General features: G+C 36.1%; 1 protein-coding gene across 4 annotated transcripts in view; it reads left to right on the top strand.

Moving 5' to 3' along the window:
• CFAP97 (cilia and flagella associated protein 97) overlaps nt 1–27,847 on the top strand; it is a 37,252-nt gene that overhangs the window by 4,229 nt on the left and 5,176 nt on the right. For 2 of the 4 annotated variants that reach the window (XM_040643386.1, XM_040643388.1), the window contains exons 2-5: nt 2,626–2,697; nt 3,194–4,233; nt 19,520–19,788; nt 27,600–27,750. In XM_040643386.1, coding sequence (XP_040499320.1) covers nt 3,210–4,233; nt 19,520–19,788; nt 27,600–27,750 — 1,444 coding nt within the window. In that variant the 5' untranslated portion in view covers nt 2,626–2,697; nt 3,194–3,209. The remainder of the gene's footprint in view (nt 1–2,625; nt 2,698–3,193; nt 4,234–19,519; nt 19,789–27,599; nt 27,751–27,847) is intronic. The other 2 variants (XM_040643390.1, XM_040643387.1) reach the window with 1 other exon arrangement.

Below are 27,847 nucleotides of genomic sequence, written 5' to 3'. Positions count from 1 at the left end.
AAGTAGGCACTACACCCAATATGGCGCTCCAGCTCACAACCCTGAGATCAAAGAGTCACATGCTCAACTTGCTGAGCCAGCCAGGTGCCCCTCAGTCGTACTGTTTGTGATGTGATGACCCAATATCACAGGCCTCTGCCAGGTTATTTTTCCCCCACTGTGGGCTTCTTTTTAAGATTTTATTTATTTGACAGAGACACAGCGAGAGAGGGAACACAAGCAGGGGGAGTGGGAGGGGGAGAAGCAGGCTTCCCGCTGAGCAGGGAGCCTGATGCTAGGCTGGATCCCAAGACCCTGGGATCATGACCTGAGCCGAAGGAAGACGCTTAACGACTGAGCCACCCAGGCGCCCCAGCACTGTGGGCTTCTTCACCCTCATTCCTCCTCTTCCCTCACAGCCTCATACTCTTAGCTGTTTAATGATGTCCTTCCAGTCCATGCTATGTAATTTTGTGCCCGTGAGGAATTCAGTATCGTGTGTTTTACATTCTATATAATTGTTCATGTAATTCTGCTCTTTTAGTAAACATTATTTTTGTATATTCTTAGCTCATCCTTTTTGACGGACATATAGTATATACATTTTGCTTATCCATTTGCCTCTTATTAGACGTTGAGTTTTTTCCTAATTCATTGCTATTAGAAACAGTAGTGCTATGATGAACATCCTTGCACATGTGCCCAGAAACACAATTGGGAAGTGGCAGAACCAAGTTTGAGCCTGAGTGTGTCTGACTCTGGTCATTCTTCTTCATTGTGCAGACTCCCGGTCATCACTTATTTGCTTAATTTATTGCAGGGACACTATTATAAAAACAGTAATGGAAATACTAAAAATGCAGTGGGATTTTTGGTTTTCTTCTAACAGGTCAACTTAATTTTGCCCTTTTCCCCACTAGTTTTTGTTTAAATGTGTAAATTATATTATTAATTCAGTATGGATAACAGTTTTGTATTGTGCATTTTTCATGCTGATGTATCACCTAAATCAGGGGTCCACAGACTTTTTCAGTAAAGGGTCAGTTGATAAATATTTTAGGCTTTGTGGGCTATATGGTCTCTGTCACAGCTACTCAACTCTGCAGTTAGAGTGTGATAGCTGTCAGAGACAGTATCTAAACCTGTGGCTGTGTTCCAGTAAAACTTCATTTACAAAAACAAATGGCAGATCAGGTTTGACTCATGCACTGTAGCCTGCTGACCCCTGATATAAGTAATTCTTTTAATGGAGTCATAATATTCTTCTATTCAAGTTTTTTCAGTATTACAGGTAATACTGTAATGCACACCATTCTTTCTTTTTAGTATTATATTCTTAGGATGAATTTCAGAAATGAACGTACTGATTGAAAAGGCTTTTGACTTTCTAATGGCTCTGAAAATTATTGCCAAATGCCAGGGAGATAAGTTTCAATTTTTATAAATTAAGAGAGTAGACTGTAATTTCAGTGGGGATAAATATGACATCTAAAACCTTATTAAATATCTTTGAGGATTTGTGGAGGAGGCATCCCGCTGATGAGTTTTAAAACTTACGAGGGCATTGATCTGTGCTATGGGAAATAATATTTCTTGTATTTATTATTTAGGTATAAGTTATCTGATTTTTCTCAAACTTTTAAGATCTACTTACGTATCTTTTTTTTTTTTAAGATTTTATTTATTTATTTGACACAGAGAGAGACAGCCAGTGAGAGAGGGAACACAAGCAGGGGGAGTAGGAGAGAAAGAAGCAGGCTCCCAGCAGAGGAGCCTGACGTGGGGCTCGGTCCCAGAACGCCGGGATCACGCCCTGAGCCGAAGGCAGACGCTTAAGGACTGTGCCACCCAGGCGCCCCTACTTACATATCTCATTTCAATTTAAATCTACTTGTTAGAATTTTAAAACTCATTTGTATCTTGATTAATCTTCACTTAGCTTAATTTTCCCTGAACATTCTATACCATTTGCAGACTTGCAAATTCAATTTGTAATGAACAGCACAATTACAATTTTAGTGTATTTGATTTTCTTAAGTACCTTGAACACCTGACAAGGGATACTTATATATCTAATAAAGGAAGTCTAACTAAGCACTTAGATATTTTTAATAAATCTAGTAAGTCTTAACTTACTAATTTAATTAATCAGATTCCCTTAAGCATTTAAAAGTTGATTGCGAATAAATTTTTATGTTTAATGTGTCAGAATCTCTTAAATTCTTCAAAACCTTAACGGCAGAAAAAGTTACCCAATGATGGTAAAATGTATTACCACACATACCTTTAATCTATCTTATTAACCTATTGCATTAGTACTAATGGTATGAGTTTGGTTGATTTTTAAATCATGTTTGTACTTGTTTTATAGGTTGCAGGATTACTTAAGCAATAAAAGGCTCCAGAGTATCATGGCTGATTTAGAATACAGATTACATAATTTTTTATTGTAGTAGAATTAATCATAATTTTGAATATACTGAGTACATAACTGGATTGTTGGCTGTATATTATTAGAAATTTATACATACCTTTCTTTTAATGTACCTCATATTATTTGCCCTTTTGAATATCATTATGGACTAATAACTTTGCACAGAAGTACTTTTTCATTTTTAAGTATATTTTGTGTGTTTTGTTTTCCAGTGCTAAATTGTCCAACTTGGACAGTGGAAGCCCCTTTAAACTAGAGCCTTTGTTGTATTACCACGATAACAGGTATATTTGAATACTGTGCCTTCTAATAATAGTAAGATATTCTAGGCCCTTGCTTTTCTTTACCTCCAGAAGTAGAATCAGCTGCCTTCCAAGTCATTATGTATTAGAGGTCACATTCTAAATTCAGGATGGCTTAGCTGATTTGGAGAGGTTTTAACACCATCCCTTCTTATTCTAAACTCTAATTGTACTTACAGAAGACAGATTTTCCTTAGTGTTCGCCTAGGTGTATGGATATTCACCTATGTATATGTTTGTGACATGCTTGAGTACCTTGTGAATTGAACTAATAGACTTACTTATGTTTCAAATCACTGATACAATTTATTATTACCCCTGTAGCCAATTATCACTTCACTGAGTTACTGTTTTTTTGGTGTTTGTCATTTTTCTCTATAATCAAACTTCTTGGTTTGTAATATGCAATTACTGTAAAAAGTGAAAAGTATTAGGAAATTATTCTTTAGTTTGATGGTAATACTGGCCTCTTTTTCAGATATATTTTTACCATCATGGATCGGTTTATAGATATATCAGAAGGTGAAGTGGACCATTCCTTCTTTGACAGTGACTTTGAAGAAGCAAAGAAATGTGAAAGTAACTCAGTTTTTGGCAAGCAAAATGATGACCCTAAAGAGAGAATAGATAAAGATACAGAAAATGTAAACTTGAAATTTGGAATACAAAGAAAGGAAAATGAAATAAAGGAGAAAATTCCTCCAGAAGAACACTCTGTAGAAAATGATAATATGCAAACCAGAAATTCTTTATCATTGACCACTTCAAGATCAAAAAAATTGTGGGATGCTACAACAGGGCATAAAATACACTTGTGCACTCCAAGTAGAATTCCCAAAATTACAAAGGAACGTGAAGATGATTATTATACAGATGGAGAGGAAAGCAGTGATGATGGGAAAAAGCAATATGTCAGGTCCAAGTCAGCTAAACCATCTAATAACTTTAAAAAAAACATAAGTAAAAAGTATTCCAAAGGTAATTCCTCCTCCTGCTCTTCCTCTTTGTCCTCCTCATCTTCAAGTTCAGGCACAGATGGTTCAGATGCAGGGTCTGATGTCTGTGTCTCTGATTCATCACAATCATTAAAAAAAAGTCTGTGTGGTGTAACCCACTTGTCACCAAAACAGAAATATAAACCAGGAATGAAATCAGCAGGCATACAGCCTTCAAGTACTAAACCAAAAGTCAATGACTACCCCGAGGAATCTGAAGATACTGTGACAGATGTCACCCCTCTGTCTACTCCAGACATCAGCCCTGTTCAGTCTTTTGAACTGGGAGCATCGAATGATCAAAAAGTAAAAGTTAAAAGGCAAGAAAATGTGAGTCAAGAAGTATATGGAAATGTTGAGGATTTAAAAAATAATTCAAAATCTTTGAAATCAGTCAAAAAAGGGCAAGAAAAACACGGGCCTGATTTCACTTCAAAATCTTCAGTGTTAGATTCCAGTTCAGACCACAGATATAAACAAAAAGCCTTACATGACACAATGGACCTCAATCATCTTTTGAAAGGTAATTTTCTTTTCTTTTTAAAAGCTGTATATATTGGACTTAAATATTAAACTTCATGGTATATTGAGCTTAAATATCAAATGCTATGAATTTGCATTGATTTTTCTATTAGATATATTTTATTGTTTAGAATAATTGATGTAGTAATTTTACCAAATATCCTATTTTACTATAAAAATACCTGGAATATCATTAGTTATAATATTGAAAAGCTAATTAGGACTAGAAACTACTACCCTAATTTTGTTTTAGTGTCTTATAAAGTCTAGACGGATCAGATAACAGAAATGAGAGGAGTGGAGCCAGATGTTTTTCACATTTGAGAGCTGTGGGCATAAGATATATTTCACTTTCTTCTTTAAGAAAGGCAACAGTACTAAAGTTAAACTAACCTGACCTGTTTTCATATCAGAGAAAGTGGCAAGAATGCTAGCAAATGAAATTTCGGAATAAACTATAGGGAACTATTCAGACTTTAAATTAAAGGTTAAAGAGAATTACTTGAAAATAATTACCAAGTTGATGAAATAGCATAATTCAAGTTTCAGTTCCTTTAAGGTATAAATTTTTTGAAGTATGATTGACACAGAGTATTCTGTTGGTTTCAGGTATATATCACAGTGAGTTCTTTATACATTATAAAGCGATACCCGTGATAAGTCTAATTACCATCTGTCACCATACAAAATTATTACAATATTATTGACTATATTCCTGGTGCTGTACATTACATCCCTGTGACTTAATTTGTTTTATAACTGGAAGTTTGTACCTCTTAATCCCCTTCATCTATTTTGTCCCCCCCACCCCCTAACCCTTCCTTGCCTCTGGTAAGCAACAGTTTGTTTCCTCTTTAGTTTTGTTAGTTCTTTTGGTTTTTAGATTCCACATACAAATATATCATATTTGTCTTCATCTTATTTCACTTAGCATCATACCCTCTAGGTCCATGTTGTCACAAATGGTAAGATCTCTTTCTTATGGCTGAGTAATATTCCCTTGTATATAAATACCACATCTTTATCCATTCATCTGTCAATGGATTCTTAGGTTGCTTCCGTATCTTGGCTGTGATAAATAATGCTGCATTGAACATAGGAGTGTGTATATCTCTACAAATTGGTGTTTTCATTTTCTTTCAATGAATACCCTAAAGTAGATTGCTGGATCATATGACATTTCTGGTTTTTAATTTTTTGAGGAACTTCCATTCTGTTTTCTGTAGTGGCTGCACCATTTACATTCCCAACAGTATAAAAGGGATCCCTTTTCTCTACATCCTCATCAACTCCTGTTGTTTCTGTATCGTTGATTTTAGCCATTCTGACAGGTGTGAGGTGGTACCTCATTGCAGTTTTGATTTGCATTTCCCTGAGGATTGGTTATCTTGAGCATCTTTTTGTGTACCTGTTGGCCATCTGTATGTCATCCTGTCATCTTTGGAAAAATGTCTATTCAGGTCTTTTTTTTAAAAAAAATAAAGTATAATTAATATACAGGGTTATTAGTTTCAGGTGTGCAATGTAATGATTCAGCAATTCTATACAGTACTCGGTGCTCATCATGACAAGTGTACTGTTAATCCCCTTTCTTTATGCCACCCATCCACCTACCGACCTCTGTGGCAATCACCAGTTTGTTCTGTATTTAAGAGTCTGTTTTTTTGTCTCTTTTTTCTTTGTTTTGTTTCTAAAATTCTACATATGAGTGAAATCATACGATGTTTGTCTTTCTCTGACTTGTTTCTCAGTATTATACCCTCTAGGTCCATCCATGTTGTTGCAAATGAAAAAAAAATCTCATTCTTTTTTATGGCTGAGTAATGGTTCATTGTACATGTATGCCACATTTTTTTTTTTTTATCCATTCATCTATAGATGGACACTTGGGTTGCCTCCTTATTTTGGCTACCGTGAATAATAATCAGTAAACATAGGGGCGCATATATCTTTTCAAATTAGTGTTTTGCTGTGTTGTGTGTGTGTGTGTGTGTGTGTGTTTTAAGTAGGTTCCACGCCCAGCATGGAGCCCAATGTGGGGCTTGAACTCACAATCCTGAGATCAAGACCTGAGCTGAGATCAAAAGTTGGATGCTTAACCAACTGAACCACCCAGGTGCCCCACAAATAGTGTTTTTTTATTTCTTTGGATAAATACCCAGTAGTAGAATTACTGCATCATATGCTATTCCTATTTCTAATTTCTTTAGGAACCTCCCTTACTGTTTTCCACAGTGGCTACACCAGTTTGCATCCCCACTAACAACAGTGCATGAGGGATTCTTTTTCTCCACATCCTCACCAACACTTGTTATTTCTTGTCTTTCTTATTTTAGCCATTCTGACAGATATGAGGTAGTATTTCACTGTGGTCTGCTCAGGTCCTCTGCCCATTTTTTAATCAGGTTATTTTATGATAGTTTTGGGGAGTGTAAATTCTTTATATATTTTGGATATTAACCCCTTATCAGATGTAGATTCAAATATCTTCTCCCATTCAGTAGATTGCCTTTTCATTTTGTCGATGGTTTTCTTCATTGTGCAAAAGCTTCTTTGTTTGATGTGATCGTAATTATTTTAGCTTTTATTGCCCTTGCCTGAGGAGACTAGCCCAAAAAAATATTGCAAAGACTGATGTCAGAGAGCTTACTGCCTATGTTTTCTTCTAGGAGTTTATGGTTTCAGGTCTTACATTCAAATCTGTAATCCATTTTGAATTTATTTTTGTATATGGTGTAAGGTGGTCCAGTTTCATTCTTTTGCACATAGCTGTCTGGTTTTTCTAACACCATTTATTGAAGAGACTGTCTTTTCCCCATTGTATAATCTTGTCTTCTTTGTCATAGACTGACCGTAATTGCGTGTGCTTATTTCTGGGCTCTGTTTTGTTCCATTCATCTATGTGTTGTGATTGTGCCAGTCCATACTGTTTTGATTACTATAGCTTTGTAGTATAGTTTGAAATCAAGAAGTGTAATACCATGTTTTTTTAATTCTTTGTCAATATTGGTTTGGCTATTTGGGGTCTTTTGTGGTTCCATACAAATTTTAGGATGCTTTGTTCGAGCTCTGTGAAGAATGCCATTGGTATTTTGATGGGGATTGCACTGATCTTAGATTGTTTTGGGTAGTATGACATTTTAAGAAAATTAATCTTCTATTCCATGAGCATGATATATCTTTTTGTAAGATATAAATATTTTTTAATTAGTAAAAATTTTTATTGCTGTATTTCATATCAATTTATTATTACTTTTGGACATATATTATTTAGTGTGAAAGAAACAATTTTTTCCAGGTGAAGTAAAAACAACTTGAAACTTTATCTTTCCACTAATAAATGTAACTGTAAAATAGAGGCTTGCAGGTTAGATTTGAGGTCGTTTGAAGGTAACATTTTTAAGTTGTAAATAGTATTCTCTGTCTTTGAAATGCAGTTGAAAGAATAGACCTTGAGGTACATAATTTACATATGGTATTGTAATGTAAGAGTATAAACGAATCCCTTCTGTAGTCAAATGATTCTCACAGTCAGATGGGTAAAGTATTTTGGAGGAGTTTACACTTGTGCCCTTTTTTGTAGGTTTTCTTTTCTCTTTGCTCTGATTATACCTATTGATTGTTTAGTGTGTCTGAAAAATCAGGCTCTTGGAATTTGGCCATCACCATCTAGTAGTTAAGCCTCGGCTCCCTCCACTCAATCTCCTAAAACTTTCAGGATTGAGTTTTTTTGTTCTTGCCCCTTTGCTTCTTCCCCTAACAACCAGAGTGATCTTTTAAAAATAAAATTAGTCTTACTAGTTTTCTTCTTAACTCTTCAGTGGGCTCACTCTTATGTTAAGAATAAAATCCAAATTCCTTATTGTAGCTTAATAGAGTCAGTATCAGTGATTCTCATCCCAGGCAGTATATTAGTGTCGCCTGGAAGACTATTAAAACAAATACAAAACAATCACTGATGCTTAGGCTCCACAGAAATTTTTATGCAGTTAGTCTAATAGGCTATTAAATTTGATGAAAACCATTACTCGACGTGCGGGTATTGCTTGCATCTCCTTTTTTAAAAAAAAAAAATCTTTTATTAGCTTGCTCCAGTCACAGTGCTTCCTTACTGTTCTCAGGTACTTTGTATTTATGGGGTATTTCCACTTGCTGTTGCCCTTTTTCTTTGCATAGACCTTCTGTCTGTTTCTCAAGTCTTGGTTTATATCACCTCCTCAGAGATACTTTTTTCTGAATGTTCTATCTTTAGTAGCTTCACATCCCTACCCCTGGCTCTCTGTCACAAAAGCCTGGTTTCCTTCCATCAGGATACTTAACAGGCCCTGGAATTAGTGTAGTTTGCTTGGTTATTTCTCTCAATGGAGTGTAAGTCACATGAGGGCAGGGTCTTACTCATTGTTAAAATCTCCAAATCTAGCAGCTGTTGGCACAAAATAAGCAGTATTTGTCAGTGAAGGAACCAAGGAAACCTGTTGTTGCACAGCTACAGTGGTTAGGAAGTGTATTTCATATGTTTCACTGACATTTGATTTTTTTTAACAGTTACATCTTAGATTGGCATCTGAAAGACACAGAATACATCTGTGCTGCTGTCAAAATTATAAGTGCGAATATATTTGATTAATGTTCTTTTTTAGGGAAAATCTCTAATTCTTTGTCAAGCCATTGTAAAAATTTTCACTTTTGAAAAAAATTTTATGGCCACTTTCTCGTCTGTAAGGTCAACTGTATGATTCATGAGATTGATGATTGATCAGGTTGAGGACTTCTGTAAAAATTTTCACTTTTGAAAAAAATTTTATGGCCACTTTCTTGTCTGTAAGGTCAACTGTATGATTCATGAGATTGATGATTGATCAGGTTGAGGACTTCGTCTGTCCCCAGGCCTTCCAGATTTCCAACACCAGCCCCAGTGCTCTGGCACAACAGTTTTCAAACTTTCTGGACTTTGGACCAAAAACATTTACACTCTGCAATTATTGGGGACTCCAGGGAGAGCCTTTTGTTTTTGTGGGTTATATCTATAAATATTTATCATACTAGAAATTGTATTAGAAATTTAAACAATATTAATTCATCTGAGAATGATGTTAATAAACCAATAATGGTAATAAGTATGTTTTATGAAACATAACTATCTTTCAAAAAAAATGAATAATTTTTGCTAATCCCTAAAGCCTGGCAATAGAAGATAGCTGGATTCTGATATCGGCTTCTGTATACAATTGTTGTGATATTTTGGTTGAAATACATGAAGAAAATCTCTCTCACGGATCTTCAGAAAATGGAGAAATATTTTAATGCCCTTTTCAGTTAATTTTAGATATTCTTTGATACCAAGATTCCATAGGTATTCGTTTCTTAAATGTTAGTTACAATGTGACATTTGAGACTAATTAATTCGTAGTGTATTATTTTATAACTTATTGATTGATCTTACATTTTGAATATGTCTTTTACCCTTTCATGGTTCTGTAACAGGATGTATAGGTTATTTGGAAAATATTGGTTCATTGAGCTTACAAATGACATATTTCATAATACACTGTTTGGACATGACAGTTGTTAATATTACTACCAATCTCATCAGAAGGCTTTTGAGAAGCTTTCAAACTCAAGTTTACCAAAATTCTAATTTTTACTTGGAACACTCAGATTTTATTATCACCAAAAAATACTGTCAGTTGTTTTCCTTGAAGTTGACAGGATTTTATTTATTTATTTATTTTTAAAGTGTTTGTTTTTTAAGTAATCTCTATACCTAGCATGGGGCTTGAACTCACAACTCTGAGATTGAGGCACATGCTCTAACCAGCTGAGCCACCCAGGCACCCCAACAGAATTGTTTTATAAAATAATATTTGTAATGCAAAAATTGGAAGGTGTTTGAAATTAAATCGTAAAAATGTATCTGATGAGATAATGTAGACTGGTCACTAATGCTTTGTATTAGTAACGTGTATCTTAATATATTTGCTTTTTTTCTTCTGTGTTATTTCTAGTGCTGAGTTGTTCTTAATTTCTAATGTGATTTATATGTGTTCAAAAGTGGCAGCCTAACATTTGGCATATAAAGTATCTCATAAAACTCTTTAGGGACGGCTGGGTGGCTCAGTTGATTAAGCATCAGACTCTGGATTTCAGCTCAGGTCACCACCTCAAGGTTGTGAGATTGAGCCCTCAGCGTGGAGTCTGCTTGTCCCTTTCTCTACTCCTCTTCCCCACCCCCGCATGTGTGCCTTCCCGCTCTCTCAAATAAATTAAAATCATAAGAAAATTTTTTTCTTTAAAATTAGGTTGAAAAAAGTATAAATGGATATTGAAAAAAATAATGTTATAGAAAATTAGTGAAAATGTATAATATAACTTGCAGGTTTTATTGTGTTTTTTAAATACTGTTTGACTAAATTATAATTTGCATTTTAAGGGCCCACTGTTCCATTTCTTATTTTTATAAGTACTTTTGATTCCACAAATTATTATTTTTTAAAGATTTTATTTATTTGAGAGAGAGAGAGCACAAGCAGTGGGGAGGGTCAGAGGGAGAGGGAGAAGCTGGCTCCCCACCTAGCAGGGAAACCTGACGTGGGGCTCAATGCCAGGACCCTGGGATCATGACCTGAGCCGAAGGCAACCGCTTAACCGACTGAGCCACTCAGGCGCCCCTTGATTCCACAAATTATAAGGACCACTCTATCCTAGGACGGAGAGGGGGAAGGAGGGGACACATCCAATAAAAAGCTTTTAGGAAGAAAACACTTCACTCTTTTGGAATTGTCGGATTTTAAAAAGCCATCTAATGGAAAATAATTTGTGATATCTGAGCTTTTGTTAGGACTATCAATGATCATCTCTTTGTATTAGGATGATTTTGGATGCAGAAAACAGAAATTCCTAATGAAACAATGTTTCTCACCTAATAGGAATTCCAGAGATAGACCAGGCTTGAGAGTTGACCAATTCAGTGGCTCAAAAATGTCCTCAGAGACCCAGGTTCTACCAGTGTGTTCCCCAGCTGTGGTGTTTGCTTCATTCTTAGGCTAGTAGGAGATGTCTTCAGCAATTTTTAGTATTTACATCCAGACATGAGAATATCCAGAGAAAGGGAAACTTTCTCTTCCTCTGGCTCTCTCTGAATGGAGGAAACTTTAAAGAAGCACTTTGAACTGACTCGCTTATGTCTCATTGTCCAGAATTGGGTTATACTCCTTTTTGTAAGACAGTCATTGGCAAGAGGAATAGGATAATTATGGGCCAGACTCACCCTGAAGTTATGAGTGGGAATCAGGAGAAGGGAGGTCAGCTTCCCCTTAGAGACAGGGCTTCATGGGAAAGGGATATAGGTGGGTGTCTTTAAAAGCGGAATGGGGAGATTTGTTAAGAATTAAGGAGGAGGAAAGTAGAAATGTATATTTATTGGGCAACCAACTTTATCCAGTAGGCCAGAGTTTCTCAAACTTTAATATGCCTTTGCATACAGGGCCACTGGGTGGCTCAGTGGTTTAAGTGTCAGACTCTTAGTTTTGGCTCAGGTCAGGATCTCAGGGTTGTGAGGTCGAGCCCCACATCTGGCTCTGCACTGAGCAAGAAGCCTGCTTAAGATTCTCTATGTCCCTCTCCCACTCAAAAAAAAAAAAAAAAAAATGCATGCATACAAGTCACTTGAAGAGCCTTTTAAAATGCAGATTCTGGTCTGTTCATTAAGTCTAGAGTAGAACCAGGAGGAGCTACGTTTCTAGTCAGGTCAGTGGTGATACCAATGCTAATTCAAGGACCATAGTGTTGAGTTTCAAGACATTAAAAATCTATTTGGATTCACTGAAAATAAATGTAGGTATCCCTCACTATTCCTATCTAATTCATTTTTGAAACTTAGTTGGATATGGAAAGCCTAAGTATTTTTCCCACCCAAAATCCCTAAACAGTTTTTCCAAATATAATTGCAGCACTGAAATGCTGTTCAATACAGTAACTGGCTAAATATAGAAGGAAAATTTATTCATACTGCTGCACGGTAGGGAGCCCTGATCTCAGTGACCTGATTGAAAGTACTGTTCAGAGCTTTTAAAGGCACAGGAACAAAGGTGGCATTTTGCTGCTCAGTACTTCTGTTACTGGAGTCTTTAATATAACAATCCACAAAGGTTTCTTTATAACAGTGAAAGATTTTAAACACTAATTATAGCTATCAGTCTGTTGCATAAAGCATTTCTTTGTATTTAGTTTTTCAAAATTGTTATTCATGCTTGATTGACCAACTGTTTTTCAGATCCAAGAATATTTTCCTGAGTTTTCTTTGTTTTCCTCATAAAACTAAATTGTTGGACCTGGTGAGAGGGAGATGTGTGCATGGCCAAGCTGTGCCTTTTCTGCACTCATTTCTCAATACACTTTATCACTTTCAACTTCTGTTCTATGGGCTGTTCTAGGTCTCTGTCTCAGCTAATATCTTCACAACCTTTTCCACTTAATGTGAAGAAAACAATAGTGATAATGCATAGCACATCTCACAAATAAGGAGCAGGAGATGTGATCCAATCAGAGGACAGGTGAGGTGGGAACACAGCATACTCTCACCCTCTCACCCTCACCCGAACACACCCTCTCAATTTAAACATTGTCACTAGGTTAAATGCAAAGATATTTGAAATAGTTTTACCGTTTTGAGTAAAAAATTTAGTGAGTTACTAGAGTAAGTATTGGGCCAGAGTTCAGATGGTGAGGGATGCCTGTATAGCTAACAGTGTTAATGTTATTTATTGATTTATTGGTTTAAAATGACGTGTTAACAAGTTTGTAAATTTGAACTATAAGCCTGTGAAACAAAGGTTAATCAAAGAATGTAAAATCAAGTATCAGAGAATAGGAAACAGTATTGAGCTTGGTTACTTATATAGTGAGGTGAAGAAAATTCTAGAAGTGGAATCAGAAGACTTTCGGCTTCTGAGTGTTATCCATGTGACCACAGACAAGCAGTAACTATTCTGTGCCCCAATTACTTCATTTGTAGAATGAGGCAGTTGATACAGGTTGTTAAGGTGTATTCTAAATTCAGAGTTCTGGGGTTCTGTGAGAACTGTCAGAAGGGACGATTAGTGTAGACTAGCATTATTAGATATTTGACTTTATCTGATATCTAATTTTAAAGTAGATCTCGAAAATTTAGTAGAATTTCTAAATAATTCAGCTTCTTTTTGCTCAATAAGATGCTGATTTGGGGGGCTTCCTATCCCCACCCCAAGCCTGCCTTTGCTATGTAAATGTTGAAAAGGTGTGATTGGAATTGGTTCTTTGGCCTGGAGCTGTAAAGCATTGAATAGGCAGGCAGAGAGGATGTTTTATTTTTATTTTTTTAAAGATTTTATTTATTTATTTGACAGAGATAGAGACAGCCAGCAAGAGAGGGAACACAAGCAGGAGGAGTGGGAGAGGAAGAAGCAGGCTCATAGCAGAGGAGCCTGATGCGGGGCTCGATCCCATAACGCCAGGATCACGCCCTGAGCCGAAGGCAGACGCTTAACCGCTGTGCCACCCAGGCGCCCCGAGAGCATGTTTTAAAAATGAAGTAGTGGAGTAAACAAAAATTTATGTGTTGGGTTATGGCATGAGTCTGATATTTGGACAACAGTGAATAAATTGACAGGACTAGATTTGAAGGTATGTTTCATTCTTTGTATAGGTAAAATTAGGTCAGTTTAGAAAGAAAGTTGAGGGCAAAACAGACACATTTTAGAAACATGCCACCTCATATTTTACCACCTAGATTCTGTATGAAATAATTAAATATATTATTAGAGATGTATTCTGAGAAGAAAAACTAATATAAGAGAAAGAAACGGGATTAAGGAAGCATTGATGAGTAAAGAAAGTGGTTAAACTTACTGCTAAACTGACACCAACACAGGAGGGAGTGAAGCAAGGTGCCTTACTCGAGGGGAAGGTATGGACCCTGTTTTACTCCAGAAGGAAGAAGCTGCCTGTCCTGAGATTGGCTCCTACCCCATCCTCCCTGGTGGCACATCTTACCCCTTTACTGGGAGGCTGCAGCAAACAGACTCTAAAATTAATAGAGAGGCACCAGATTCACAGACGAAGAACATAAACTTGAAACAGAGCTCAGTGATTTTAGAGAGGGGCTGCAAGGACAACACTATTTTCACTAATAAAACTAAGGCATGATTTGTGTTTTACGTTCTCTTGTCACATGTGCACAGTGGATTCTCCAGGGGCTACACTACAGGGTCAGCACACTACAGTGAATGCAGAAGCAGATATGAGCATCCAGCTGTCTCCTATTAAACCAGGCATTAAAATATTTGCAAAAGTGTTAAACTCTGCTACTCTCCTCACTGATTTCTTTTTGTTTTTTTATAAAAGAATGATGTGAGCCTATCATTGGTTTATTATTTTGAGATGAATCTTTAAAGTATTTTTTTAATTTCTGGGGCGCCTGGGTGGCACAGCGGTTAAGCGTCTGCCTTCGGCTCAGGGCGTGATCCCCGCATTATGGGATCGAGCCCCACATCAGGCTCCTCCGCTGGGAGCCTGCTTCTTCCTCCCCCACTCCCCCTGCTTGTGTTCCCTCTCTCGCTGGCTGTCTCTATCTCTGTCGAATAAATAAATAAAATCTTTAAAAAAAAAATATTTTTTTAATTTCTAAAATGGTAAATAGTGATAAATGTAACTCATATAAACACTCTTTGGAGGGTCCCGAGACCAAGAAGTTTAAGGACTTCTTTTCTAGGAGCATAGAATTAGAATACATCGTCTAAAGTGTATTAGAGGAAAAAAAAAATAACACAGTCAATCTCCCTAAAGGGGTAACAGTGGGAAAAAAATAACAAAAAAGCACTTAAAGAAAGGAAGATTGTAGAAAGAGATCAAACAGTATAAGTAGATGGTTTTAACTTACCAGAAGATACCATCAGAGCATCTTTAAGAATTTAAATCAAATCCAACTTAAAAAGACATTTTAAATAGTATAGGAGGAATGAAAATAAAGAGAAAATAGAAGTATCGATCCTAATAGTTTACAAAATAGAATTCAAGATGGGAAAAGCATGAAGGGACAAAGAAGTTTTTTACATTAATAAGCTGACTAAATCTACCAAAATGGTTGAACAGCCATTGATTTGAAATGTGTGATAAAAAGCAAAACAGAACTATATCATGAAATGGGCAAAGCCGTAATCACTGTGGAAGACTGATAATTATATCATACACACCAAAATTAACTGCCTGTGTATGGGCTGAACGAGGTCCACAGGTATTTTGTCTCTTACACAATTTTTTTTTTAAGTGATGAAATGCCAATTACTATTGGTACAAAACAAATCACCCCAACACTTGGGGTGTGGAGAGACTCAGAGGCAGGGGTGACTTAACCGTAGGGACTAGAGTCCTCTGAGTGCTGGGTTATTGACATGTCAGGTGTCTGGGATTGTGAGACTTAAAGACCAGGACTGCTGAGCAAAGGGCCCACTGCAGCTCTCCATGGGTCCTGGCTTCTTCACAGATAGCAGCCTCAGTACAGCTAGGTTTCTTGGTGGCTCAGGGCTCCAAGTACAGTGTTCAAGGAAACAGGGCAAAAACCTCATCACCTTTTATGACCTAGCCTCAGAATGTGACCGTGCTGGTAACACAGCATCATTTCTTCCATATTTTGTTAGTTTAAACAGTTATAAACCTTTCCAGATTTAAGAGGGAGGGACACATACCCTCCATCCTAATGGGAGGACTGTCAGGTTTATGGACAGATTTCAGAGCCTCTTCAGCCTGTGGCCACACGTTGATTTACATTCCTTCAGATGCAAAAACATATTCCCCCTTTCCAAAGATCTCACTCCCCTCCGTGCCCCACCTCCCCGTCCAGGGTCTAAATCTGGTCCAAGTGCAGCTAAAACTCCTCACTCATGGTTCCTCCGTCATAGCTCTTTGAGTATTTGGACAGTCTTCTGTCAGGAGAGATTAGGAAGGAGTAGTAGATACATTCTTGAGCCATCCAAGTCCTAGTTCTTTTATATTCTCTATAATTTGACTGAAAATTGATCAGTTCCTTTTTTTTTTTTTTTTAAAGCTTCTCTCTCTCCTCTTTCATTATTATGGATAAAATAAACCATTGATCCTTTCAGCATTCTGCCTGGGGATCTACTTAGCCAAATCCACCACTGGGAGGTATTTTCCCCATTTTCCTTGTCACCGCAGCCAACAGTTTTGCTGAAATTCTGCCACTCCATCCTCTACATCAACCATCTCCAGACCTTCCAGCTCTACTGCTATGGGGTCTGAAAGCTCGTACCATGTATTTTAGGTTTTTGTTACAATAGTACCCTAATTCCCGGCACCAGATTTTGCATTAGTTACTATTGCTCTGATAACAAAACACAAAACTTCGATGTATAAAGCAGCAACCTAGGATGACTCAGGAGACTAGGGTCATAATGCTTCCACATGGGCCCTTTATGTGTTTGATTTCCTCACAACATGGCAGCCTCAAGCTAGTCAGACACAGAGGGTGGCTCAGGGCCTAAGCACAAGTATTTATTCCAGCAAACAAGGTGGGAGGGCGGTGGGGGGCTGCTGCATCTCCTCCTTTGCCTACCCTTGAAAGTCACACTTTGGGCTGTATCATTTTGGTCCTCACAGCCACAAACCTGCCCAGATTTAAAGGAAGGGGACAGGAAGAATGTCACAGAATTTCTCATCTGACCAGTTGTTCATAAAGAAGACAAAGAAATTTAGTAAATTTGATTATTATTCCTTGAATTGTGACCTCTCAACTACAGGTGTTGGATTTTTTTCTTTAAACCTTTAAAAATAACATAACATTGTTTTTTAATAGGGATCGTGCATATGCCAACAGGATGGAGTTTTTTAAAGAACTAATGTATGAATAAGGACTTAATATAGCTTGGAATAAAATTTCCAGTGATAGCATAACTTGTAAATTTTTTAAAATGCTGTGTCTCAGCCTCGGTGAAAGTAAAGCTGATCCCTCTAGTGATTGGTGTTAGATGACTGACTCAGTAAGTGCATCTAGTGATGATGAGCATGATATTGAAAGATATAAAGAGTTGGAACAAAATTGTTTTGTTAAAGAAAATTAGGAAAAACAATGCTTCTTAAATATGTGAGTTTAAATATGTATGTATGTATTTATATAAATATGTTTGTATTCTTGAAAGTTTATTCAAGTTAAAGATTTTTTTAGATCTTAATTGGAAAAATAATGAACCAAGTATTTGAGGTTGCCTCATTACTAAAGCATATAGCCACTCTAGAAAACTAATAGTGATATGTGGTATCAGTATGTAAGTAGTACTATATATATACTTTTTCCATCATGGAAAGTTAGATTGCTATTTTTTTTTTAAATGAATGTTTCAGTCTTTTTCTTTTTTTTTTTTAAGATTTTATTTATTTGACAGAGAGAGAGACAGCCAGCGAGAGAGGGAACACAGCAGGGGGATTGGGAGAGGAAGAAGCAGGCTCCCAGCAGGGGAGCCTGATGTGGGGCTGGATCCCAGAATGCCAGGATCACGCCCTGAGCCGGAGGCAGACGCTTAATGACTGAACCACCGAGGCGCCCCTAGATTGCTATTTTTTTAAATGAACTAGATTGAACTTCCTTTATTCTAGTTATTTTTTTTGCTATTGCCTTATTTTACTTCTAAAAACTTTTTTTTAAATGCCATCAGGACAATAGCTTTTAATTCCCTTTAAAATTTAATTTTAAAGGCTTCATATGCGGCTAAATTAATCTAGAAACCTTATTAAAGTCTACAAAATGTGCATTTCTTGGAAGCAAGATAATTCAGTTATGTACAGTGCATCTGTATCTTTCTAAGTGTGTTCCCAGGTTTTGCCATTACCTTGGTATGATTTTCAACAAATTACCAACCATTAATTCTCTCATTTTTCCTATCAGAAAGCCACTGTTTTAATCTTTCTTTTTTTTTTTTTTTTTTAAGTTTCTATATAGTCTTTGGTTTAAACATAGGGAGGTAGACTTCCAGTTCTTTTGACCTTGTTCAAATGATTTGACTCTCTGCACTGGTCACATTTTAAAATTGGGGTTAAAAATGTCTCTTCCCCTTATAGCACTGTGCTTTTAACAGTGTAAAATGCTAAGCAAGTAAAAGAATTAAAGGTACTCAAGTAAAAACAAATAATAGTTACTTTAAAAAAAAGATATTGTAAACAAGTGTTTCAGTCAGTTAATCTGATATGATGAACTCATTTTGAGTATAGAGTTAAGCTGAAACATTGAGCAAGCTTAGTATTTTTAGGAACTTCTAACAAACATTTAGTAATAATTGTGACTTACTGAAAATTGTTATGGAAATTTAAAAATTAAGCATGTTAATAAAATTTCATTTGAGGGGCGCCTGGGTGGTGCAGTCGTTAAGCATCTGCCTTCGGCTCAGGGCATGATCCCAGCGTTCTGGGATCGAGCCCCACATCAGGCTCCTCTGCTAGGAGCCTGCTTCTTCCTCTCCCACTCCCCCTGCTTGTGTTCCCTCTCTCGCTGGCTGTCTCTATCTCTGCCAGATAAATAAATAAAATCTTTAATAAATAAATAAATAAATAAATAAATAAATAAATAAATAAAATTTCATTTGATAATATGCAAAATATTTTTATTGGTTTTTTATTTTTATATAATGGATTCGTTTTGGCTTATGTTTAATTAGGAATAAAATGTTTGATTTTTATTGTAGAAGTATTTGTTTTAATGTTATTATTAAAACCATAAAATATTTTCAGATTAAGTTGAAAGTTTCAGAATATTCTGCATTTGTTTTTGTCCGTTTTTAACTCTTGTTTCCATTGGTCATTGCTGAGGACATCTTATATTTTAAGTATGCCCTCCAGCTAACAAAAACTATCTAAATTGAAGTATTGGTGTGTTGATTTAGTCAACCAGAGGTTTCTAACCTCCCCAACTATTAAGCTGCCTTAGGGAAACATAAAATGGACATGACAAGGGCATTTTCCATAAATTATACCTGCCTTAGAACTCATACCATCTACATTTTTTAAAATATTTTCACCATTCAGTGTATAGCTTTTATTCCCAAAGAACCCAACAGAGCATAAAACTCTAAGCTGCCTCTGAAATTCTTTTTACATAGTTGTAGTCTGGATGTCATTAACACTATTTCATACATACCTTTTCATGAATTCATACAGTTTCCGTGTTTAAGAGTTAAGCATCAGTACACACCACCATGTTGCTGTGCACCTTGGTTAGTCATTTTTCCTTTTCTTGTTCACTTCTTTAGCTTTTCTGCAATTAGATAAAAAAGGACCACAAAAACATCACTTTGATCAGCCTTCGGTAGCACCAAGGAAAAACTACTCTTTCACAAGAGAGGAGGTGAGACAGATTGATAGGGAAAATCAGAGGCTTTTGAAAGAACTGTCAAGACAGGCTGAAAAATCAGGAAGCAAAAGTACAATTCCTACAAGATCGATTGTTCATCCCCCTAAGTTATATCATAGTGCCCTCAACAGACAGAGGGAACAACAAAGGATTGAAAGAGAAAATTTGGTAAGTAACTAAAATTTTTTAGTCATCAAAGAAAATGAATTGTAATGATTTGTAAGGCCAACTTACAGGAAACCAGATAACAGCCACATTGTCAAACTTAATTATGTTAAAGTAAGTATAGATATATATGGTATGAAATACATAATGAGCTCTGAGCTGGAATGTACAATAGATGCCTTTTTTTTTTCGTCATCAAGCTTTATCTTAAGGGAACAGTGGATGAAAATACCAAAAGCTCTCTTACTTGGCTAGGTGCATTAAGTCAGACAGTAGTACAGGAAATGGTATTCCAAGGGTCAGATACATGTATCTTCTGTGAAGTATTCAGTCCCTAGCCAAATCTGTTTCACTGTATTGTATCCTTGTTGGTCAGCTATTTGAATGTCTGAAAGACGTTGATTATTAAAAATCATAAAGTTAATACTTCAGTGTTCTAAGGAATACATATGGGGACTGTTGAAAATCTTCACATTAAAAACTATTCTTCATAGCATATCATTTTCTTCATAAAATTGCATTCATCATAATTGCTGATATTTTCTGGGCTCTAAACTAAATGTCAGGCATTGTTCTAAGTGTCTCCAACTATTAGCTTATTGAATCATGCAGTAATTCTTTCTGGTGGGTATTGCTTTCATCCCCATTTTACTGATAGAATAACTGAGACTAAAGGGAACAAGGTAACTAGCCCAGGGACACACAGCTTGTGAGTAAAGAGCTAAGCCAAGATTTTGAACACAGGTATTGTCTTAAACTAAAATTAGACCCTAATGAGCACATAAATTCAGAGCTAAAATAATTGATAAAGCTGTTGTTTTGTTTTTTAAGATTTTATTTATTAATTTGACAGAGACAGCCAGTGAGAGAGGGAACACAAGCAGGGGGAGTGGGAGAGGAAGAAGCAGGCTCCCAGCGGAGGAGCCTGATGTGGGGCTCGATCCCATAACGCCGGGATCATGCCCTGAGCCGAAGGCAGACGCTTAACAACTGCGCCACCCAGGCGCCCCGATAAAGCTATTAAGATGACTGAAACAGTTTCCAGAATTCATCCTCATCATATTTCATCACCAGTGCAGTCCTGTTCAACCGTGCTTACCAAGACTTGCACCAGCTTTTGTAAAAATTTGTTAACTGCCTTCACTGATTTCAAGAGTTGGGGAGCTGGGAGGTGTATTTACAGAAAATAGTAGTCTTAAACCCTTCAGGAGCCTTACCCTAAATGTGGCAACGAGTAGGGAACAGCAGAGCAAGTTGAAATGAGGTTGGTGGGTAATAAGCTACAGGATACCTTTCTGCACACGACTGTTGCAGTTTTTCAAGATTCATTCATGATTTTTGAAAATTTGAAATCATGTCACGAACATTTGGGTTTACCTTTTTTGTCTGTTTTTACTCTCCCACATGACTCTGGAAACTATTTTATTTAACAAGCAATTACATAGTACATAAATTTTAGGTCATTTAATCCTCATAGCAACTTAATGACATAGTTAGTGTTGTCATGGAGGAGAAAATGAGATACGGAGTGGGACGCAGGGACTTGCCCAAGGTCAGACAGCTGGCAGGTAGCAGAAGCATATGCAGGTTACCAAACTTTGGGGTTAATTTTTTTAACAGCTTTTTGAGATAACACACATACCATAACCATTTAAGGTGTACAATTCAGTGGGTTCTGGTATATTATTTTATTAATTTTGTTAAGTTATAGTAAAACATATAATGTAAAATTTTATTTTAACTGATTTAAGTGGTCATTTCAGTGGCACCATCAGTATTTCCAAAACTTTTTTTATCACCTGTATAGAAACCCTGTACCTATTAAATAACTCTCTCTTCTCCCTTCCCCTCAAGTAACCTCTAACCCACTTTCTGTGTCTATGAATTTGCCTATTCTAGATTTCTTATAAATGGAATAATGCAATATTCATTGTTTTATGTCAGGCTTATTTCACATAGCATAATGTTTTCAAGGTTCATTCATGTTGTAGCCTGGATCAAAACTTCATTCCTTTTTCTGGCTGAATAATATTCCATTATGTGTATGAACCACTTTTGGAATATCCATTCATCTGTTGATGGACACCTGGGTGATTTCCACCTTTTTTTTTTTTTTAAGATTTTATTTATTTATTTGACAGAGAGAGACAGCCAGTGAGAGAGGGAACACAAGCAGGGGGAGTGGGAGAGGAAGAAGCAGGCTCCCAGCGGAGGAGCCTGATATGGGACTCAATCCCAGGACTCTGGGATCACGCCCTGAGCCGAAGGCAGATGCTTAATGACTGTGCCACCCAGGCACCCCTGATTTCCACCTTTTGGCTATTTGTGAATAATTTTGAAGTGAACACTGACATACAAGTATCTGTTCAAGTGCCTGCTTCCAGTTCCTTTGAGTATATACCTAATTTATCTTTTTGAGGAACCTGGGTTTATTTTTCAACAGTTGAAACCATTAATATATAGTGGCTGTTCTCTGTACAACTGGGATGAAACCTGTTAGCAGCTTCTGTTTATAGCTTCTGTCATCCCTCAGTTGTACATTTCAGCTATTTTAATAAACTGGAGAATTACCACTGTTTTGTTCTTTTTACTTTACATACTTAGTGATTTGTCTATGTGAGCAATATTTTTGTCCCATTTGATAGTAAAATCTTATTTGGTATACTTGAGAATAGTAGAAATACAATGTGAGCCACATGTGTAATTTAAATTTTTCTAGTAGTCACATTAAGAAGGTCAAAAGAAACAGGTGAAATTCTGATAAACTATTTTATGTACTTAATACATTCAAAATATTACAATGCGTAACCAGTGTAAAAAATTAACGATGAGATATTTTACTTCTTTTTTTCTCTTTTGGGTACCAAGTCTTTGAAATCTGTTGTAGATTTTACATTTAGAGCTTATCACAATTTGGACTGGCCATATTTCAAATGCTGTGTAGCCACATGTGGCTAGTGACCTTGGACATTGCAGCTCTAAATCAAAAACTAATTCATGCAGAAGTGAAAAAAGTAGGGGGCTTGGGTGGCTCAGTCGTTCAGCATCTGCCTTTGGCTCAGGGCATGATCCCAGAGTCCTGGGATCAAGCCCCACATCGGGCTCCTCCGCTAGGAGCCTGCTTCTTCCTCTTCCACTCCCCTGCTGTGTTCCCTCTCGCTGGCTGTTTCTCTCTCTGTCAAATAAATAAATAAAATCTTTTAAAAAAATAAAAAAGTGAAGAAAGTAACTAAAAGCTGAACCAGCAAAATAAACATTTTATTATGAAATATCATTTATTATGTTATTGCAAGGAGAGCTCGTCTTTACATTTATGTTTAACTCTTCAGTCTCTAAACCAAAATAAAACTTTTGGCTGTTCCTACAAGTCTTCATAATGACTGATTAATTTTTCTTCTTTAAAAATCTATTAGAAATTTCCTTTGGAATTGTGTTAAATTTATATTTTAATTGGAGAGTGTTTGGCACTCTTAAAATACTGCCTTCTGATAGTACGTCATTCCATTTATTCAAGCCTTCTTTTTTTTTTCTAGTTCAGCCCTTTTTATATTCTACCTTAGTTAAGTTTTATGGTTTTCTTCAAAACTGTGTATTTCTGTGCTGTTGTGCATGGGATTTCTTATTGCATTTTCTAACTGCTTGCTTTTATAAACTCTTGATTTTATTTTATAATCAGGTACCTACCAAATCCTTATTTAGATCCACATTAGCTCTAATAGTTCCTCTGTGTGAGCTGATACCCTTTTTAATGTTTGCTAGCCTGTTCATAATCCTGGCTCTGCCACTGATTATAGACAACGTGACTTGATATCGATATTAACAATGAATATTCATAATCAAACACACATGCACACATACGTACGTGTACACACACGAGCACTTTCGTAGTCATGTGTCAGATGTGCTGCACAAGCAGGGTCCATTCCTTTACATTTTTATGATTTGTGTTCCTTCGTTTACCCCATCCCTAGTGATAGAGACCAATGCAGATGGCCGACAGGCACGATGGCTAAAGGAGTTCTGTTCCAGTTCTCTTACTTTAGCTTGTTAGCCATCCAGAGGCTGTTTAGACTGACAATTCAAAACAAAGAAATCGTTTTGTGCTGAGTAGCTAAGATATTAGGGCCAAGGTATTATATAAAACTAAGTGTGCTGTGCTTTAGAGTTAAAAGCATACTGTTACTCTTTCTGGTGAAGTTCACAATCTTATTATATGTTTCCAGAGGCAAATAATTGCCTTTCCTCCTCATTCACAAGGGAAATAAATAAAAGGAATAAAGAAGAAAATAATTTTATCCAGTAGAGGGCGTGCTTGCTACATAAAGACTCAGACTTGTTCATTGCCCAAAAAGAGGACTCATTTTTTAATTCATGAATTTCGAAATATTCTTGTTACAGCATATTTCCTTATCTTCATTTGAATATAACATGAATCCTATTATCATAAAAGAGCATCAGAATAATTTTAGCAGAAGGCGAGGGGGTCAGGTCAGTGAGGGTATTTAGCTTATATTTCACATTACTGTCTAAAAGAAATTAGATTATTTCATTATTTTAAATGTACATCAGTTTCCTGAGCTGTGAAAAAAGGGTGTGAGGAGTAATTGAAGCAAGATCAGGGAATGAAGTAAGTTACATTCCTGAAGGAATGTATAAGGATTAGAACCTAGAGTTCAAATGGAGCTAATTTATTATTTTTTTTAACTTTCTGAGAATATATGTATATACACATATTACATATGTATGTAATTAGTCAATTTTAAATTCAGAGAAATAATACATAGGCAATAAAGCAGAACATCTTTCCACTCAGGAGTTCCTCTGTTAAAATATATATTTTTTAAAGATTTTATTTGAGAGAGAGAGAACATATCTATATCAAGTCACGTTGTCTATAATCAGTGGCAGAGCCAGGATTTAAATCCGGGTCTTTCTGACTAGATAGCTTACATTTCTGATCACTAATAACAAATGTTAAAATATTTTGAACTGTCCTTTTTAAGTTTTACCCAGAAGTTCTAAAATGACTAGATTAAAATATATCTTACTTTTAATTTTAGGGTTTATACTGTAATCAATACTTTGTATTTTGATAGTCTTTATAAGCAAGAGGTATTTCTGTTTGATATCCCTTAGCTTTTGCTTAGCTCATTATATTCCTAGAAGACATACAAACTCCTGTATGATATGTTCTATGTGATTTGGATAGCATTGATATCTCGATTATTTCAAAATTGATTTTGATCATAATTACTTTGTATGTTTTACATCTGATGAATAAGCATTGCAGTTTTCTTAAAATTAAAAAAAAATACATTTAGCCAAGTAAATTTAGGAAATTATTTTATCTAAAAAATAATGAGGCTTCTACCAGCAAAAAATCAAAATTAGTACTTACCTGAAAATACCAAGTTTTCCATCCTGTCCATCCCACCCTCTGCAGTTCAGAGGGCAGTAGTCAGATTGAGAGGATAATCAGCACAGCAAATGTTGCTCTGCTCAGTAAAATACATTGACAATGTGATACATAGGAAATTTCTTAACCAGTTGTAAATGTCTTGCTTACTCAGGTGTGCAGTAGTGTTCTCTTCCCAAACTATAAATTACCTTACAGGACAGTATTTTATATTTTTTTCTTAATATTCCTTCCAGTGTCTTACAGAGCTCAGAGCAATTACAAACTGTAGGTAGAAAAGGTATAATCTTAGGAGGTTTTGCCCCTAAATTATACAGCTTCTCTGTGTGCAACAAGAGAAAGACGACATGCTATGATGTGGCAAGACCATAGATTTTACAGATGGTACCGTGTTTAAATCATAACTCTCAGCTCAGCAAAGAAAATCACTGACTCTAGTTGGGTCTGGCTTCCTCAGCGAGTTAGATCTGTTCTATCCTTAGAAGACTAAAAACCGAGAAAGGCCATTTCATGGAGGGAAGGAAAAAAAAAAAAGAGCTAGCAGGCTGAGATCTCTCAGTTGGTCAGTTTTCTGCTTCCCTCCTTTCTCTACAGTCCTCCTCTGGAGTATTTTGACTTGTTCTAGCACCGTCTATCTCTTCTCTGGAATGACTCAGAACACCCATTAGAATGACTAGAATAGAAGGGCGGGGGTGAGACTGATAAGAGCAAACACAAAGTCGAGAAAAAGTTCGAGGTGATTGGTGGTCATGGTTCATAATGACATGAATATACTAAATGCCACTGAACTATATGTTTTTAAATGGTTAAAATGGCAAATTTTATGTATATTTTGCCACAAAAAAAAAAGACTAAGTTGAGGCAGAAGGTTGTGCAAGAAAACTTGTCCTGTGACTGAACTCAGGAGGCTGGTTTTTTTTAACAAGAATCTGAGTGCTGAACAACATTCTCTTTTCAAATAAAGATCACCTTGATACAGAGATAGTTTAATTCAATAAAGAGATACGAAAACAACCATGTATCAATTCCTTGATCCATTTGGTCTGCTTAAATATTCCTTTCTCAATGATGCCTGTCAAAATCAAGCAAAAGAAACTCTTTCCACCTTCTAATATATGAAGAAAAAATAAAATTTGGAATGTTACTCATTAGATTCTGTTACTGAATCATATTAAAAATACGTTATTGGATATTATGTTGCCTTGGCTAGTTGGTTTATGTATCCTTTTAGAACTTTTGCATTCTAGAGTAGTTGATTTTCAAACTTCTTACCAATAAAAACTTTTTTTTTCCAAACTAAATTTGATGAAGAATCTTTAGTATATAAAACAGGCAACATGGAAAGCATAGAGGAGCTGGTAGAAACTAGGAGTGGGGGACCTGAGAGCCCTGCGCACTTGGCCTCTCCTCAGTGTCCTATGTTGGGGCCCAGCTGGAAAGTAAACAGGTTGAAAGCCAGGGCTCTGTAATCATATACAGAACTTATAGTAGTTTAGATAGGTTTATGGTGATTTCTACGGTTGAATACACTGGACTTTTAGCATTATAGTACTCCCACTCTGTCCATTCTATGGTTTAATGTATTTCACCTTATAGCACCTTTCCTAAGATTGTAAGCCGACTTAAAAGAGAGATGTGCCTGTGATCAGGTGTTAAAATCATAGTTGTTTTACAGGATAGGTGAACCCTTAGATTTTTGTGAAAGCATATTTTTTTCATATAGTATCTCAAAAGTGATTTAAAATCTTTATTTCATAAATATCAGGTTCTATCAAATATTTTCCTATTTAACACTAATTTTGAAGGAACATCTGTACCCCTGTGTTTATCACAGCATTTTTTACAATAGTCAGACTATGGAAGCAGCCCAAGTGTCCAATGATAGATAAATGGACAAAAAAAAGATGTGGTATATATACAATGGAATATTATTCAGCCATTAAAAAGAATGAAACCTTGCCGTTTGCAACATGGATGGATCTAGAGAGTATAATGCTAAACAAAATAGAGAAAGAAAAATACCTTATGATTTCACTCGTGTGGAATTTAAGAAACAAAGGACAAAAGAGAAGCAAAAAAACAGACCCTTAACTATAGAGAACAAGCTGATGGTTACCAGAGTGGGGGGGGTGGGGGGAATGGGTGAAATAGGGGACGGGGATTAAGAGTACATGTATCATGTTGAGCACATGAATAATGTATAAAATTGGTGAATCTCTGTGTTGTACACCTGAAACTAACATACCACTGTGTTAACTATACTGGAATTAAAAAATTTTTAAAAGTATTTGCCTTTTTAAAAACGTATTGCTGTTGTTTTGCTGAGTCATTACTATAACTTATTGCTTATTGATACTTACCTAACATTGACTTTCAAATTGATTGTCTTTCAATGAAGGCTTTATTGAAAAGGCTTGAAGCTGTGAAACCAACAGTTGGTATGAAACGCTCTGACCAGCTGATGGACTATCATCGCAATATGGGTTATCTCAGCTCATCACCGTCCTCAAGACGAGTGAGATCAACTCTTGGCCAGTATAGCCCATTAAGTAAGCATATTCAGGATTATTTTGTAATTATGTTTGTGTATTTCATCCTTTTTAAACAATACAACATATTATTGGATAGAGTTTAAAATAGCTAACT

Source organism: Ursus maritimus, unplaced genomic scaffold (assembly GCF_017311325.1).
Source record: "Ursus maritimus isolate PB19 unplaced genomic scaffold, ASM1731132v1 scaffold_28, whole genome shotgun sequence".
Classification (NCBI taxonomy): domain Eukaryota; kingdom Metazoa; phylum Chordata; class Mammalia; order Carnivora; family Ursidae; genus Ursus; species Ursus maritimus.
The sequence above is the reverse complement of the archived record's forward strand: the minus strand, read 5'-3'. Positions and strand labels throughout refer to the sequence as shown.